This window comes from Pogoniulus pusillus, chromosome 32, assembly GCF_015220805.1.
Source record: "Pogoniulus pusillus isolate bPogPus1 chromosome 32, bPogPus1.pri, whole genome shotgun sequence".
NCBI classification, from domain to species: domain Eukaryota; kingdom Metazoa; phylum Chordata; class Aves; order Piciformes; family Lybiidae; genus Pogoniulus; species Pogoniulus pusillus.
In genome coordinates this window covers 12097631-12114204 of record NC_087295.1, presented here as the reverse complement: position 1 = coordinate 12114204, position 16574 = coordinate 12097631, and the positions used below count along the sequence as shown (strand labels likewise).

The following is a 16574-nucleotide window of genomic DNA, read 5'->3' as shown; positions in this document are numbered from 1 at the left end:
GTTGGGCTCTTCTGCCAGGCAACCAGCAAGAGAACAAGGGGACACAGTGTGAAGTTGTGGCAGGGGAGGTCTAGGCTGGATGTTAGGAGGAAGTTGTTGTCAGAGAGAGTGATTGGCATTGGAATGGGCTGCCCAGGGAGGTGGTGGAGTTGCTGTCCCTGGAGGTGTTGAAGCAAAGCCTGGCTGAGGCACTTAGTGCCATGGTCTGGTTGATTCAACAGGGTGGGTGATAGGTTGAGCTGGATGATATTGGAGGTCTCTTCCAGCCTTGCTGATTCACAGGCTCACAGGATGTTAGGGGTTGGAAGGGACCCAAGGAGATCATCCAGTCCAACCCCCCTGCCAGAGCAGGACAATCCTATCTAACACAGATCACACAGGAACACATCCAGACAGGCCTTGAAAGGCTCCAGAGGAGGACACTCCACAACCTTCTACGTTTCTATGAAGCAATCCAGACCAGTTACCCCATCGTTCACTACTGATCTCTGACCCATTAGATTCAGCTATCAAAGTCTGCCCAGGACTATGTCCAGCTGGCTTGTAAACATCTCTGAGGAAGCAAACCCCACAATCTTCCTGTGCAACCTCTCCACTGCATGACCACCTCCATAGTAAATCATTTTTTTCTTCTATTCAAATAGAGGAGCTTGCATTTCATTTTGTGTCCACTTCTTCTTGTTCTGACACTGGGCAACACTGGGAAAAACTTGTCTTTATCATTTCTACATCCTCCCATCAGGTATTTGTAGCCACTGGTAAGACATCCCTCGAATCATAGGATCATAGAATCAGTCAGGGTTGGAAGGGAGCACAAGGAGCAGCCAGTTCCAACCTCCCTGCCATGCCCAGGGACACCCTACCCTAGAGCAGGCTGCACACAGCCTCAGCCAGCCTGCCCTTAAACACCTCCAGCCATGGGGCCCCAACCACCTCCCTGGGCAACCCATTCCAGCCTCTCACCACTCTCATGCTCAACAACTTCCTCCTCACATCCAGTCTCACTCTCCCCACCTCCAGCTTTGCTCCATTCCCCCCAGTCCTGGCACTCCATGACAGCCTAAAAAGTCTCTCCCTAGCATTTTCGTAGCCCTCTTCAGATCCTGGAAGGCCACAAGAAGGTCACCTGGGAGCCTCCTCTTCTCCAGACTGCAACAGCCCCAACTCTTTCAGTCTGTGCTCACAGCAGAGCTGCTGCAGCCCTCTGAGCATCCTCCTGGCCCTGCCCTGGACATGCTCCAGCATCTCCACATCCTTCTTGTAATGGGGGCTCCAGAACTGGATTGAGCCTTTTCTTCTCTGGGCTGAACACTCCCACTTCACTCCTGTTTTAACTCCACTCCTTTTTCAAGCCTACCTTATTGTGACAGCAGCCAGTAAGTGGTAACACAAAAAGAGAACATGTTCCATTTCTAATATTAGCAAAACTGAAGTATTCAAAAAGGAAAGTTCAGATGGTTTTATCTCTACTTTATTTGTACACATGAAACACAGCACAACTGATGAATTAAAGATTAATGCTAGGTTTAAAGGAGGATGAAAGCATCAGATACTGCTTTCCAGGGATTTAAAAACATGAAAGACTCTGGCAAATGTGTACAAAGCTTTTATATCTAACTATGCTTCTGAGAGCCAAGGCTTCCTTTTCAATGCAGTATCCATACACTGCTGGTATAATGTAACATGGAATCATAGCATCAGTCAGGGTTGGAAGGGACCACAAGGATCAGCCAGTTCCAACCCCCCTGCCATGCCCAGGGACACCCTACCCTAGAGCAGGCTGCACACAGCCTCATCCAGCCTGGCCTTAAACACCTCCAGCCATGGGGCCTCAACCACCTCCCTGGGCAACCCATTCCAGCCTCTCACCACTCTCATGATGAACAACTTCCTCCTCATGTCCAGCCTAGACCTCCCATGGCACAACTTCACACTGACCATGGCACTAAGTGGCTCTGGAATAATAAAAAGTACTAATGAAGTAGCACTGCTGAAGTATTTGGGTTGACCTGTTGGAAAGTAACCCTGCAGAGGAGATAAGGGCCATAGAATCACAGACTGGTCTAGGTTGGAAGGGACCTCAAAGGGACTTCCAATCCCCAGCCATAGGCAGGGACACCTCCCACTAGAACAGGTTACTCAAGGCCTCATCCAACCTGGCCTTGAACACCTTCAGGAAGTTGTGAAGCACAGAATCACCTCCCTGGGCAACCTGTGCCAGTGTCTGACTATCTTCACTGCAAAGAACCCTTTCCTAACATCCAGTTTAAACCATAGAATCCTAAGAATCATAGAATCAACCAGGTTGGAAGAGACCTCCAAGATCATCCAGTCCAACTTAGCACCCAGCCCTGTCCAGTCATCTAGACCATGGCACTAAGTGCTTCATCCAGGCTTTGCTTCAACACCTCCAGGGACAGTGCCTGCACCACCTCCCTGGGCAGCCCATTCCAATGCCAATCACTCTCTCTGACAACAACTTCCTCCTAACATCCAGCCTATACTTCCCCTGGCATAACCTGAGACTGTGTCCCCTTGTTCTGGTGCTGCTTGCCTGGCAGAAGAGCCCAACCCCACCTGGCTACAGCCTCCCTTCAGGGAGTTGCAGACAGCAATGAGCTCTGTCCTGAGCCTCCTCTTCTGCAGGCTGCACACCCCCAGCTCCCTCAGCCTCTCCTCATAGAGTTTGTGCTCCAGGCCTTTCACCAGCAGTGCCAGCTGACACTGTTGCTTCTCTGAGAAGACAGTTCCTGAATTCCAGATGGAAGTTACAGTAGGACTCCTGCCTGGATTCCCCAAGCACAGTACTTACGTGATGGTGTCGATCATATCCAGTCCCATTTCAACACAGCAATGGGCATGATCCGTTTTGGGCTGGGTCAATCCTGATACACAGTAGTAACAATCCCCTAGGATTTTTATTCTTCTGCAGTGGTTTTCCTTTAACAAAAAGAGAATGGGAAAAGTTTTTACAGTCACATATATTTTCACAATGTTTACAGGGTAACATCTCCAATACTGTGTAGCCATTCAGGGAATCTTTTGGTGGTCCAATGAATCCCAGAATCATAGCATCAAGCAGGCTGGAAGAGACCTCCAAAATCAGCCAGGCCAACCCATCCCTCATCCCTATCCAGTCAACTAGACCATGGCACAAAGTACCTCATCCAGGCCAACCTAGCACCCAGCCCTAGCCAGTCAACCAGACCATGGCACTAAGTGCCTCAGCCAGGCTTTGCTTCAACACCTCCAGGGATGGTGACTCCACCACCTCCCTGGGCAGCCCATTCCAATGCCAATCACTCTCTCTGACAACAACTTCCTCCTAACATCCAGCCTAGACCTCCCCTGCCACAGCTTGAGACTGTGTCCAGCAGATTGGCTGGCAGAAGAGCCCAACCCCACCTGGCTACAGCCTCCCTTCAGACAGTTGTAGACAGCAATGAGCTCTGCCCTGAGCCTCCTCTTCTGCAGGCTGCACACCCCCAGCTCCCTCAGCCTCTCCTCACAGGGCTTGTAGTTCAAATTTAGATGAGATATTAGGAAGAGATACTTCACAGTGGGAGTGGTAAGACACTGAAACAGATTGCCCACAGAAGTTGTGGTGCCACCTCCCTGATGGGAGTGCTCAAGGACAGGCTGAATGGGGTGTTGAGCAACCTGCTCTAGAGTAAAGTGTCCCTGCCCACAGCAGGGTGTTGGAACAATATGGTCTTTAAGATACATTCCAACCTAAACCATTCTATGTTGGAGAAGAGAAGGCTTTGAAGCTACTTTGTAGTGGCCTTCCAGTATCTGAAGGGAGCCTCCAGGAAGGCTGGGGAGGGACTACTGACAAGATCTGGCAATGGAAGAACGTGGGGTAACGGGTTTAAACTGGCAGAGGGGAGGTTTAAACTCTCCTAGTCCTCAAGACCCCTTCTGCCATGCGATGGCTGTGTTAGCTTGAGAAGAAAGTTCCTTTCTGTACACCTGAACATCTATCTCTCATATGAATAACAAATGGGCTGCCCAGGGAGGTGGTGGAGTCACCATCCCTGGAGCTGTTGAAGCAAAGCCTGGATGGGGCTCTTAGTGCCATGGCCTGGTTGACTGGCTAGGGCTGGGTGCTAGTTTGGACTGGATGAGCTTGGAGGTCTCTTCCAACCTGGTTGATTCTATGATTCTATGATTCTAAGACTGAGAGACCTGGGGCTGTTTAGTCTTGAGAAGCCTGTAAATATCTAAGGAGTGGGTGCCAAGGTGAAGGTGCCAGTTTCTTTTTGGTGGTGCCCAGTGACAGGACAAGGAACAAGAGGTACAAGCTGGAACAGAGGCAGTTCTACCTAAACAAGAGGAGACACTTCTTTACAGTGAGCACTGGATCAGGCTGCCCAGAGAGGCTGTGGAATCTCCTTCTCTGGAGACTTTCAAAACCTGCCTGGCTGAGCTCCTGTACAGCCTGCCCTAGGTGACCCTGCTTTGGCAGAGGGGTTGGACTCAATGAAGCTGGAGGTGTCTTCCAACCCCTAATACTCTCTTCTCTCTGAAACAGCACATAACAAAATGGCTTTAACAAAGCAGTACTCTTAATAAGGTATGATGAGAAAGGAAGAAATGATGGTACCCCTTTTAGCTAGACTATGGAAACTTCTACCCACTTAGAGCATGGCACTGGAAAGTAAAGAACCTGATGAAATGGATCCAACTTAAACACCTGGGACTATGCCAGTAAGTGTTGTGCAGAATTAGCTCTTTTGAACGTGCTGAGAGAGGATTAGCTAAAATCCCATCCCAGCAGTGTGCTAGAGAGACTTGGCTTGGGCAGCACAGAAAGGAGGGAGAGTAGCAGAGAGAGAACTTCACATTTCTGAAACCAGAATCACACTGGTTCAGCCTCTCATACCAGAACATGTTCGTGTGCAGTCACCCAGCTTTTTTGTAGCCCCCTTCAGATGCTGGAAGGCCACCAGAAGGTCACCTGGGAGCCTCCTCTTCTGCAGCCTGCACAGCCCCAACTCTTTCAGTCTGTGCTCACAGCAGAGCTGCTGCAGCCCTCTGAGCATCCTCCTGACCCTGCTCTGGACACTCTCCAGCACGTCCACATCCTTCCTGTTATGGGGGCTCCAGAACTGGAACCTGGGAGAAGGTATGGCAACTCTGCTTGAGGAAATTTGTTTGTCTACCTCTTTTTCTATACTAAGCAAGCAGTAAATTTATCACAGACTCATAGAGCTGCTGAGGTTGGAAGACACCTTTGAGATGATCAGATCCAACAGCTTGCCTAGAGCTCACAATCCCACTGCTACTGATAAGCCACTACAGTTAAACCATATCACTCAGCATCACATCCATGCCTCCTTTAAATACCTCCAAGGATGATGACTCCATCACCTCTCTGCTCAGACTGAGAACCCTTTCTGTGCAAAATTGTTCTAACAGGATACACAACACTGCTGTCAGACTGGCACAGCAATAAATAGTTTTAAAAGGGCAAAAAAAAACCCCCAGACATCACAGAGTTTGATGCATTACCACATTTCCAACTCCATTTATTACTTATGCAGGAGAAAAAGAAAATAAGGGAGCACAGCATTTCTGGAGAGAGATTAATTTTGATGGAAGACATATGGCTAAATCACCTGCTGGGTTTGGAGCTACCACTCTGTTCCTTATCAGCTGTTATCCTCACTGTCCTTATTTATCATCATCAAGGAAGACACTGCAATATTGGGGGGGGAAAAACGGTTTGCTTTCTTTTTTTGTGGACATGTGAGGCAGGCTTCCAGGAAGGAGAGGCAGAGCAGCTTTGTTGAGAGCAATCTTTTTAAGGATTGATATGCAAATTCCCAAAGCAAAGCCTTTCCCTCTCTTTGTTCTGTTCCCTCAGCAGCTTCCAAAGGAGCCCCTGACTCGGCAGTATTTCTCACACTGGTGAGGGTGAGGGATCCGAGTGCCATCGTTTACAAATTCCAGTCACAGTTGGTACAAGCAACGTCTGTTTAGGAACAGCTGATAAGCTGCTTTGATGCACATGATGAAAAGCACCAGAGACTGCTAGCGCTGCATTAGCAGGCAGCCTGCCACCTGCGGTGCTTTCCAAGCAGAGTGCCCAGCTGGCCAGCAGAGACAGTGGCATCCTGGCCTGGCTCAGGAGCAGTGTGGCCAGCAGGACAAGGGAGGTTCTTCTGCCCCTGTGCTCAGCACTGCTCAGGCCACACCTTGAGTGCTGTGTCCAGTTCTGGGCTCCTGAATTCAAGAGAGATGTTGAGGTGCTGGAAGGTGTCCAGAGAAGGGCAACAAAGCTGGGGAGGGGCCTGGAGCACAGCCCTGTGAGGAGAGGCTGAGGGAGCTGGGGGTGTGCAGCCTGCAGCAGAGGAGGCTCAGGGCAGAGCTCATTGCTGTCTACAACTACCTGAAGGGAGGCTGTAGCCAGGTGGGGTTGGGCTCTTCTGCCAGGCACCCAGCAACAGAAGAAGGGGACACAGTGTGAAGTTTTGGCAGGGGAGGTCTAGGCTGGATGTTAGGAGGAAGTTGTTGTCAGAGAGAGTGATTGGCATTGGAATGGGCTGCCCAGGGAGGTGGTGGAGGCACCGTCCTTGGAATCCGTCAAGCAAAGCCTGGCTGAGGCACTTAGTGCCATGGTCTGGTAGATTGGCTAGGGCTGGGTGCTAGGTTGGACTGGATGAGCTTGGAGGTCTCTTCTAATCTGGCTGATTCTATGAAATGGAAGAAGTAAGTTTTGTGTCTGTCAGTCTACTTACAGAGGAGATGCTGAAAGAATCACAGACTCATTAAGGTTGGAAAAGCACTCTAAGATCAAGCTGACTGGTCTGGTTGACTGGACAGGGCTGGGTGCTAGGTTGGACTGGATGATCTTGGAGGTCTCTTCAAACCTGGCTGATCCTATGATTCTATCATCAAGTCCAACCTTCTAGCCAGTACCTCCATGACCACTGGGCCACGTCCCAAAGTGCCCTGTCTACCTGGTTTTTTGAACACCTCTAGGGATGGTGACTCCAACACTTTCCTGGGCAGCCATCTCCAATGCCTTAACCCCCACTGCAGGAAAGAAATTCTTCCCAATATCCAAACTAAACTTCCCCTGGTACAACTTGAGACCATTTCCTTATGTCCTGTCGTTAGTTATTTGGGGAAAGAGGCCAACATCAGCCCTGCTCTAATCTCCTTTCAGCTGTAGAAAGCAATAAAGTCTCATTTTAGCCTCCTTTTCTTCAGAATTAACAATCCTAGCTCTGCCACTGATGTCATAGAGTCTAAACTTCATTTACCCTCATCCACTCGTAAAGGGAAAGTCTTAGAAGTCCAAGATGCAGTAATGTAGGAGTTGAAAGGGAAATAACTTTATCTGTAAGCATAATTAATTCTCCACATAGATTGGACACAAGGGAGCATCTGAGAAAACATCTACCAAAGAAAAGAACTACTAATAGAAGATCAAAAGCTCTTGAACAAGGAAAGCCATTTCACTGCAGTGCAGGATGCTGGGGAGATGCCTCCTCCTTTCTAAGCAAAGTCACTTATTACAGCTAAAATAACCTAGGTATAGCTGAATTGTATCACAATAGGATCATGACCATGCCAGTACTCACACAGGAGCCTGAGCAACTCTCTGTTGTGATGCTGGAGAAAAAGGCTTCTGAGGAGCCTGAGGGAACTGGAGGTTGTTTGTCTAGAGAAGATGGGGCTAAAATGAGACTTCATTGCTTTCTAGAACTACCTGAGAGGAGGTTGTAGTGAGGTAGATCTAGGTTGGACTGGATGATCTTGGAAGTCCCTTCCAACATGGTTGACTCTACGACTCTATCCCTACCAAAGAGATAGAACTAGAGGAAATGGCCTGAAGTTGCACAAGGGCAAGTTTAATTTGGATATTGGGAAGAAGTTCTTTCTCCAAGAGGGTTCAGGCATTGGAGCTGGCTGCCCAGGAAGGTGCTGGAGTCACCACCCTTGGAGGTGTCCAAAAAAGCATGTAGACATGGCACTTTGAGACATGGCCCAGTGGTCATGGAGGTACTGTCAAGAAGGCTGGACTTGATCACAGAGGGCTTTTCCAACCTTAATGATTCCATGAGCACTTTGGGACATGGCCCAGTGGTCATGAAGGCACTGGCAAGAAGGATGGACTTGATCTTAGAGGGATTTTCCAACCTTAATTATTCCATGAGCACGTTGGGACATGGCCCAGTGGTCATGGAGGTACTGGCAAGAAGGCTGGACTTGATCACAGAGGGCTTTTCCAACCTTAATGATTCCATGAGCACTTTGGGACATGGCCCAGTGGTCATGAAGGCACTGGCAAGAAGGCTGGACTTGATCTTAGAGGGATTTTCCAACCTTAATTATTCCATGAGCACTTTAGGACATGGCCCAGTGGTCATGGAGGTACTGGCAAGAAGGATGGACTTGATCTTAGAGAGCTTTTCCAACCTTCTCTCTCAAACCTGCTAATCAGTCTGCTTCCTAACCCCCCTAGAAGCAGGGTGAAGAGGAACCCAAGCAGAAAAGCTCAAGGAGGAGCAGCTGAGGGAACTGGGATTGTTTAGTCTGAAGAAAAGGAGGCTGAAGAGAGACAGTTTCTCTCTTTACAACTCCCTGAAAGGAGATCAGAGCAAGCTGGGAGTTGGGCTCTTCTCCCTAGGAACAAGTTGAGGGACCAGAGGAAGTAGCCTCAAGGTGTGCCAGAGGATGTTTAGGTTGGGTACTAGAAGAAACTTCTCAGAATCATAGAATCAGTCAGGGTTGGAAGGGACCACAAGGATCAGCCAGTTCCAACCCCCCTGCCATGCCCAGGGACACCCTACCCTACATCAGTCTGGCCAGAGCCTGAAAGGATTCTCAAGGACTGGAACTGGCTGAATCCTCATCCCTGGAGGTGTTGAAAAGAGGCAGAGATGGGTTTCTGAGAGACATGGTTTGTCACCAGCCTTGGCAGTGTTACAGAACCCTTGGACTCTGATCCCAAAGGTCTTTCCCAATCAAAACAGTTCTATCATTTGACAACTAAATGGTGAGGAGCATAATTTATGTGGAGGTGCTAATAATCATAGAATGACAGAATGGTTTAGTTTGGAAGGGACCTCAAGATTCATCCAGTTCCAGCCCCCTACCATAGGCAGGGACACCTCCCACCAGAACAATGAAATCTCTGAGGACAGGGCTGGCAAAAACATAACTGCCTTGATGAAGTTCTGTTTTGTTCAGGGAGAAAACCCATTTCCAGCCTATTTTTCAGTGCAATTTAAAAGGAGATATGTGACTTTTTCCAGGCACATCATTCCTCACCCTTCTCCTCAAATGCTTGTAGTAACCATTAGGCTGCTAGGAGTCAGAGGAAAAAGAACATTTCCCTCATTTTCTTTTCCTTGGGGAACCTGGCACAACTTAAGTACAATGACCATAACACATAAGCATCCATTATGGTATGGATTTCATTTTGCCTACAACAGGCTTGCTGAAAAGCTGCCATCATTTCTGTGACAAGCAGTCCTCTCTGGGAAAAACTCATTTTACTCTCTAGGTTCTTATTATCACAGAAAGGAGTTTTATGCCACACTGACAATAATCATATTTTCCACTATCCTGCTTGGTTTTTTTTTGGTTGGTTTGTTTTTTTTTCCCCACCTTCCATGCAGCATAGCAATGTAAATGTTGAAATATTTTCCCTCTTTTCATAGAATCATAGAATCAAGCAGGCTGGAAGAGACCTCCAAGCTCATCCAGTCCAACCTAGCACCTAGCCCTATCCAGTCAACCAGACCATGGCACTAAGTGCCTCATCCAGGCTTTTCTTGAACACCTCCAGGGAAGTATAATGTTCATAGAATCATAGAATCAATCAGGTTGGAAGAGACCTCCAAGCTCATCCAGGCCAACCTAGCACCCAGCCCTAGCCAGTCAACCAGACCATGGCACTAAGTGCCTCATCCAGTCTTTTCTTGAACACCTCCAGGGATGGTGACTCCACCACCTCCCTGGGCAGCTCATTCCAATGAGCAAACAAAACCAATGAAGAACACTGAGGGGCTCCATGGAGGAGGAAGAAAAATGTATTTCAACCTCTTTCCTAAACTTCTTTTCCTAAGCTCCTATTAAACTTCCTTCCTAAGCAATAAAAATCACTGTTGCAAACTTCAAGCTTTAGAAATGCCTAACATGGGGTGGCTGCAGGAGGCTGTTAGAGATTGGTAATGTGGGTAACTCATCCATTGTTTTTCAGAAGGGAAATCTCAATCACATTGAAGTGAAAATGTGGTACTTACTGTAGCTAACTCATCGAATTTGCCAAAGAGCTCATTCAGCAGCTTCACCAGCTCTTGGGCTGTGCACTGGGATGCCAAACTTGTGAAGCCCACAATGTCTGCAAACAAAATGCTGTAAAGAAGGAAAAAAGACAGACAGAGATATCAGTACAGCAGGACTGCTTCTTGTTCTCCTTATCTTCTTTTATAACACAAATGTGACCCAAAGCACAAACTGCTGTAGAGAAGCCCTGGGACACTATTGATGTCTGTATGCTATACTGTATAGCCATATGGTGTGGACAGAATCATGAAGGTTGGAAAAGAGCTCTAAAACCATCAAGTCCAATCTTCATAGCATCATAGAATCAGTCAGGGTTGGAAGGGACCACAAGGATCAGCCAGTTCCAACACCCCTGCCATGCCCAGGGACACCCTACCCTAGAGCAGGCTGCACACAGCCTCAGCCAGCCTGGCCTTAAACACCTCCAGCCATGGGGCCTCAACCACCTCCCTGGGCAACCCATTCCAGCCTCTCACCACTCTCCTGCTCAACAACTTCCTCCTCATCTCCAGTCTCAATCTCCTCACCTCCATTCCCCCCAGTCCTGGCACTCCCTGGCAGCCTCAAAAGTCCCTCCCCAGCTTTTTTGTAGCCCCTTTCAGATCCTGGAAGGCCACAAGAAGGTCACCTGGGAGCCTCCTCTTCTGCAGCCTGCACAGCTCCAACTCTTTCAGTCTGTGCTCACAGCAGAGCTGCTGCAGCCCTCTGAGCATCCTCCTGGCCCTGCTCTGGACACACTCCAGCATCTCCACATCCCTCTTGTAATGGAGGCTCCAGAACTGGATGCAGTACTCCAGGTGGGGTCTCAGCAGAGCAGAGTAGAGGGGGAGAATCACCTCCCTGGCCCTGCTGGCCACACTTCTGCTGCTGCAGCCCAGGCTCTGCTTGGCTTTCTGGTTGCACACTGCTGGCTCCTGTTGAGCTCCTTGTCCAGCAGCACCCTCAAGTCCCTCTCCTCAGGGCTGCTCTCCAGCCACTCACTGCCCAGCCTGGAGTTGTGCTTGAATCCTCTACTGTATTTGTGCTTGATCTTCTCCTCAACACTTGCATGATCACTAGACCATGGTCTGTAGTGCCACATCTACTTGTTCTTTCAGCTCCTCCAGTGGCACTGAGTACTCCCTGTGCAGTCTGTTTCAACACCTTGCCACTCTTTCAGGAAAGAAAGCCTTTATGTTATCCAACCTCAGCTTCCCCTGGTGCAACCTGAGGCTATTTCCTCTTGTCCTGTTGTTAGTTACTTCAGAGGAGAGGTCAACACTGGCCTCAATCCAACCTTTTTTCAGGTAGCTGTAGAGAGCAATACAGTCCTGTGTTCTTCAATCTAAACATTCCAAGCTACTTCAGCCTCTCCTTGTAAGACATTCTCCAAGGCCCTCATCACCTCTGCTGCCCTCATCTGTACCTGCTCCAGCATCTTAATGTCTTTTCTGTACTACTGCAGTGCCCAAACCTGGACACAGTACTCAAGGTGTACCCTCAGCAGTGCTGAGTTCAATGGGACAATCAGTTCCTTACTCCAGCTGGCCATGCCATAGCTGATCCAGCCCAGGACACTGTTGGCCTTCTTGGACAGCTGGGCACAGTGCTAGCTCATGCTCAGCTGGCTGCCCAAGAACACCCCCAGGTGACTGTCTGCTGAGCAGCTCTCCAGCCATTCTGCCCCAAGAGTTACTGCCACTGAAATGCAGGACCTGACACTTGGCCTTACTAACCCTCACACAACTGACCTTAGCCCATGGGTCCAACTTAGCCAGACTTCTCTGTACAGCCCTCCCATCCTCAAGCAGACCAATGTTCCTGATTCACTTCATGTCTAGGAACAGCAGATCCATTCATGAGGTTCCCTTGTGAGCAGTCCACAAGCACAGACAATTGCCTCTGCTTTTTACAGCTAGGATCTAGTTGACTGCTTTCAAAGACTGTTCTAACACTGGTAGAGCTCCACAGCCAAACTGATGAACTCTGCACTGAAAGACAGAAGCTCAGAACTTGGGTGCAGTAGCTCCATCATGTGGTCTCACAAGCACACAGAACCAGGCAGGTTGGCAAAGCCCCTCAGGATCACCAGCACAACCTAGAACCCTGCTCTACAAGGTTCATCTTAAACCATAGCCCTAAGAATCATAGAATCAGCCAGGTTGGAAGAGACCTCCAAGCTCATCCAGTCCAACCTAGCACCCAGCCCTAGCCAGTCAACCAGACCATGGCACTAAGTGCCTCAGCCAGGCTTTGCTTGAAGGATTCCAAGGACGGTGCCTCCACCACCTCCCTGGGCAGCCCATTCCAATGCCAATCACTCTCTCTGACAACAACTTCCTCCTAACATCCAGCCTCGACCTCCCCTGCCACAACTTCACACTGGGTCCCCTTCTTCTGTTGCTGCTTGCCTGGCAGAAGAGCCCAACCCCACCTGGCTACAGCCTCCCTTCAGGGAGTTGTAGACAGCAATGAGCTCTGCCCTGAGCCTCCTCTTCTCCAGGTTGCACACCCCCAGCTCCCTCAGCCTCTCCCCATAGGTTTTGTGCTCCAGGCCCCTCACCAGCTTCATTGCCCTTCTCTGGACATGTTCCAGCACCTTAACATCTTTCTTGAATTGAGTGGCCCAGAACTGGACACAGCACTCAAGGTGTGGCCTGAGCAGTGCTGAGCACAGCGGCAGAATAACCTCCCTTGTCCTGCTGGCCACACTGCTCCTGATGCAGGCCAGGATGCCATTGGCTCTCTTGGCCACCTGGGCACACTGCTGCCTCATCTTCAGCTGCTATTTATCAGTACCCCCAGGTTCCTTTCCTCCTGGCTGCTCTCAGCCACTCTGTCCCCAGCCTGTAGTGCTGCTTGGGGCTGTTGTGGCCAAAGTGCAGAACCCTGCACCACATCCAAATGACCTTTAAACACTTCCAGGATGGGTGACTCCATCACCTCCCTGGGCAGCTCATTCTAGTCCCTGACCACTCTCTCCATGAAAAACTTCTTCCTAACGTCCAATCTAAACCTCTTCAGCCTTACCTTGAGGCCATTCCCCCTTCTTCTGTCTCCAATTATCTGTGAGAAGAGACCAGCAGCAGCCTCTCCACAATGTCCCTTCAGGTAGCTGTAGGCAGCAATGAGGTCTGTCCTCAGCCTCCTCTGGTTCACACTAACCATCCCCAGCTCCCTCAGTCACTCCTCATAAGATTTATTCTCCAGGCCCTTCCCCAGCTTTGTTGCCCTCCTCTGGACCCATTCCAGCACCTCCACATCTCTCTTCTATTGCAGTGCCCAAAACCGAACACAACACTCAAGGTGTGGCCTCAACAAAGCCAAGTCCAAGGGGACAATCACCTCCCTGCTCCTGCTGGACACAGCATTTTTAATCCCAGCCAGGATGCCATTGGCCTTCTTGGCTGCCTGATCACACTGCTGGCTCATATTCAGCTACTCTCCACCATCACCCCCAGGTCCCTCTCTGCCTGGCTGCTCTCAGCCACTCTGTCCCCAGCCTGTAGTGCTGCTTGGGGTTGTTGTGGCCAAAGTGCAGAACCCTGCCCTTGGCCTTGTTAAATCTCATCCCATTGGCCTCTGCCCACCCATCCAGCCTGTCTAGGTCCCTCTGCACTCCCTGTGAAGAGCTACCATTTCCAGCATCACTCCAGTGTTATCTGGGCCATGCTGCCCAGAAAAGTGTCCTGCTTTCTTCACTGTTAGCAAGGTTTTAATCTCTAACAGCTTAATCAGCTTTAACAGTCTCCACCCATCTGTGATGCCAAAGGAAGGTACTTGCAAGAAGCACAGATACTGCTGTAAAATTCTCATGCAGATCCTGAAACTCAAGAGAATATGAAGCTATGATCCTTTTAATTATTTAGATGCCTTCATTGGTTGGCAAAGGCCTGGAGCCCACTGCAGGAACCTAATGCATTTATCTCCAACACCCAGACAACCACTGCCAAACAAGTCTTTCCTTATGCCCATGCTAGCAAACAGTCCCCTGCCACATGCCCTAGTTACACTTGGCACAGCTTTAAGACTGAGCTTGCAAACTGTGGGTGAAATTAAGCACTGTGCACTCCCCCTCAACCAACCCTCACTCTAGATAAAACAGCTGATGCTCCAAAAGCAGGGCTAACAAGTCTGCTGTCTCCCTTTCCCTGGAACCCAGTTGAACTCTTCCAATAACCTACAAAAAGAAAGAGCAAAGCCAACTCCTGACTCAGCCCCTGTTGCTGTAATTTCACTTAACCCAGTTCTAAAAGCCCTCATTCAACCACAGCAGGGTAGGTAAGCTGTGCCAGCCCAAAACTGAGTCATCTGAAGTTCAGTGTGATGCCCAGCCACAAGAAGGGCTGGAAGGAGGAACTCAAAAACTACAGACTTGTGAGTCTGACCTCAGTGCCAGGCAAGGTCTTGGAGCAGGCCACCTTGAGTGCCATCATGAAGCACCTACAGGGTGGCCAAGGGATCAGGCCCAGCCAGCATGGGTTTAGGAAGGGCAGGTCCTGCCTCACCAACCTGATGTCCTTTTATCCTTTTGTCCTTGGATCCTCACAAGTCCATGGGACCAGATGGGATCCATCCTAGGGTTCTGAGAGAGATGGCAGCTGAGCTGGCCAAGCCACTCTCCATCATTTATCAACAATCCTGGCTCATTGGAGAGGTCCCCAAAGACTGGAAGCTGCTAATGTGATGCCCATCCACAAGAAGGGTCGTAAGGAGGAGCCAGAAAACTACAGACCTGCCAGCCTGACCTCAGTGCCAGGCAAGGGCATGGAACAGGTCATGTTGAGTGGCATCACAAAGCACCTACAGGATAGCCAAGGGATCAGGCCCAGACAGCATGGGTTTAGGAAGGGCAGGTCCTGCCTGACCAACCTGATCTCCTTTTATGATCAGGTTCCTGCCTGGTGAATGTGGGGCAGGATGTGGATGGAGTCCACCTGGACTTCAGCAAAGCCTTTGACACCATCTGCCACAAGAAGCTCCTGGCCAAGCTGGCAGCTCATGGTTTGAACAGATTCACTCTGAAATGGGTCAAGAACTGGCTGGAAGGCTGGGCCCAGAGAGTGGTGGTGAATGGAGCCACATCCAGTTAGCAGCTGTCACTAGTGGTGTGCCCCTGGGCCCAGTCCTGTTCAATATCTTTATTGATGATGTGGAGCAGGGGATTGAGTCCAGCATCAGTAAGTTTGCAGATGACATCAAGCTAGGAGCAGCTGTGGAGCTGTTGGAGGGTAGGAGAGCCCTGCAGAGGGACCTGGACAGGCTGGATGGGTGGGCAGAGGCCAATGGGATGAGATTGAACAAGGCCAAGTGCAGGGTTCTGCACTTTGGCCACAACAACCCCAAGCAGCACTACAGGCTGGGGACAGAGTGGCTGAGAGCAGTCAGGCAGAGAGGGACCTGGGGGTGGTGGTAGAGAGTAGCTGAAGCTGAGCCAGCAGTGTGCCCAGGTGGGCAGCAGAGCCAATGGCATCCTGGGCTGGCTCAGGAGCAGTGTGGCCAGTAGGACAAGGGAGGTTATTCTGCCCCTGTGCTCAGCACTGCTCAGGCCACAGCTTGAGTGCTGTGTCCAGTTCTGGGCTCCTCAGTACAAGAGAGATTGAGGTGCTGGAAGGTGTCCAGAGAAAGGCAGCAAAGCTGGTGAGGGGCCTGGAGCACAGCCCTGTGAGGAGAGGCTGAGGGAGCTGGGGGTGTGCAGCCTGCAGCAGAGGAGGCTCAGGGCAGAGCTCATTGCTGTCTGCAACTCCCTGAAGGGAGGCTGTAGCCAGGTGGGGCTGGGCTCTTCTGCCAGGCAAGCAGCAACAGAACAAGGGGACACAGTGTGAAGTTGTGGCAGGGGAGGTCTAGGCTGGGTGTTAGGAGGAAGTTGTTGGCAGAGAGAGTGATTGGCATTGGAATGGGCTGCCCAGGGAGATGGTGGAGTCGCTGTGCCTGGAGGTGTTGAAGCAAAGCCTGGCTGAGGCACTTAGTGCCATGGTCTGGTTGATTGGCCAGGACTGGGTGCTAGGTTGGCCTGGATGATCTTGGAGCTCTCCTCCAACCTGGTTGATTCTATGATTCTAAAACCCCAGCCTATGTTCTATGGCAACAAGGCCTCCTTAAATTTCTGCCCCATCTTCATTATAAGCTCCCCTTTAAGTACTGAAAAGTCAAACCATGGCCTCCCTACAGCCTTCTCTTTCCAGCCTGAATAATCTCAACAGCTTTAATCTACAAAGAGACCACACTGTCATGTTAACCTTCAGGGCAGCCTCCTAATTCTCTTCTCCATTGAGTGTACTCTATGAAAA

General features: G+C 50.0%; 1 protein-coding gene and 1 long non-coding RNA gene across 2 annotated transcripts in view; one reads left to right on the top strand and one right to left on the bottom strand.

Moving 5' to 3' along the window:
* ADCY1 (adenylate cyclase 1) overlaps nt 1-16574 on the bottom strand; it is a 174394-nt gene that overhangs the window by 76140 nt on the left and 81680 nt on the right. Inside the window, exons 4-5 of the mRNA XM_064169698.1 lie at nt 10263-10374; nt 2813-2940 (exon numbers count right to left, since the gene is read on the bottom strand). Coding sequence (XP_064025768.1) covers nt 2813-2940; nt 10263-10374 — 240 coding nt within the window. The remainder of the gene's footprint in view (nt 1-2812; nt 2941-10262; nt 10375-16574) is intronic.
* The window catches only part of LOC135189389 (uncharacterized), an 84275-nt gene that overhangs the window by 58971 nt on the left and 8730 nt on the right, over nt 1-16574 (top strand). The window lies entirely within an intron of this gene.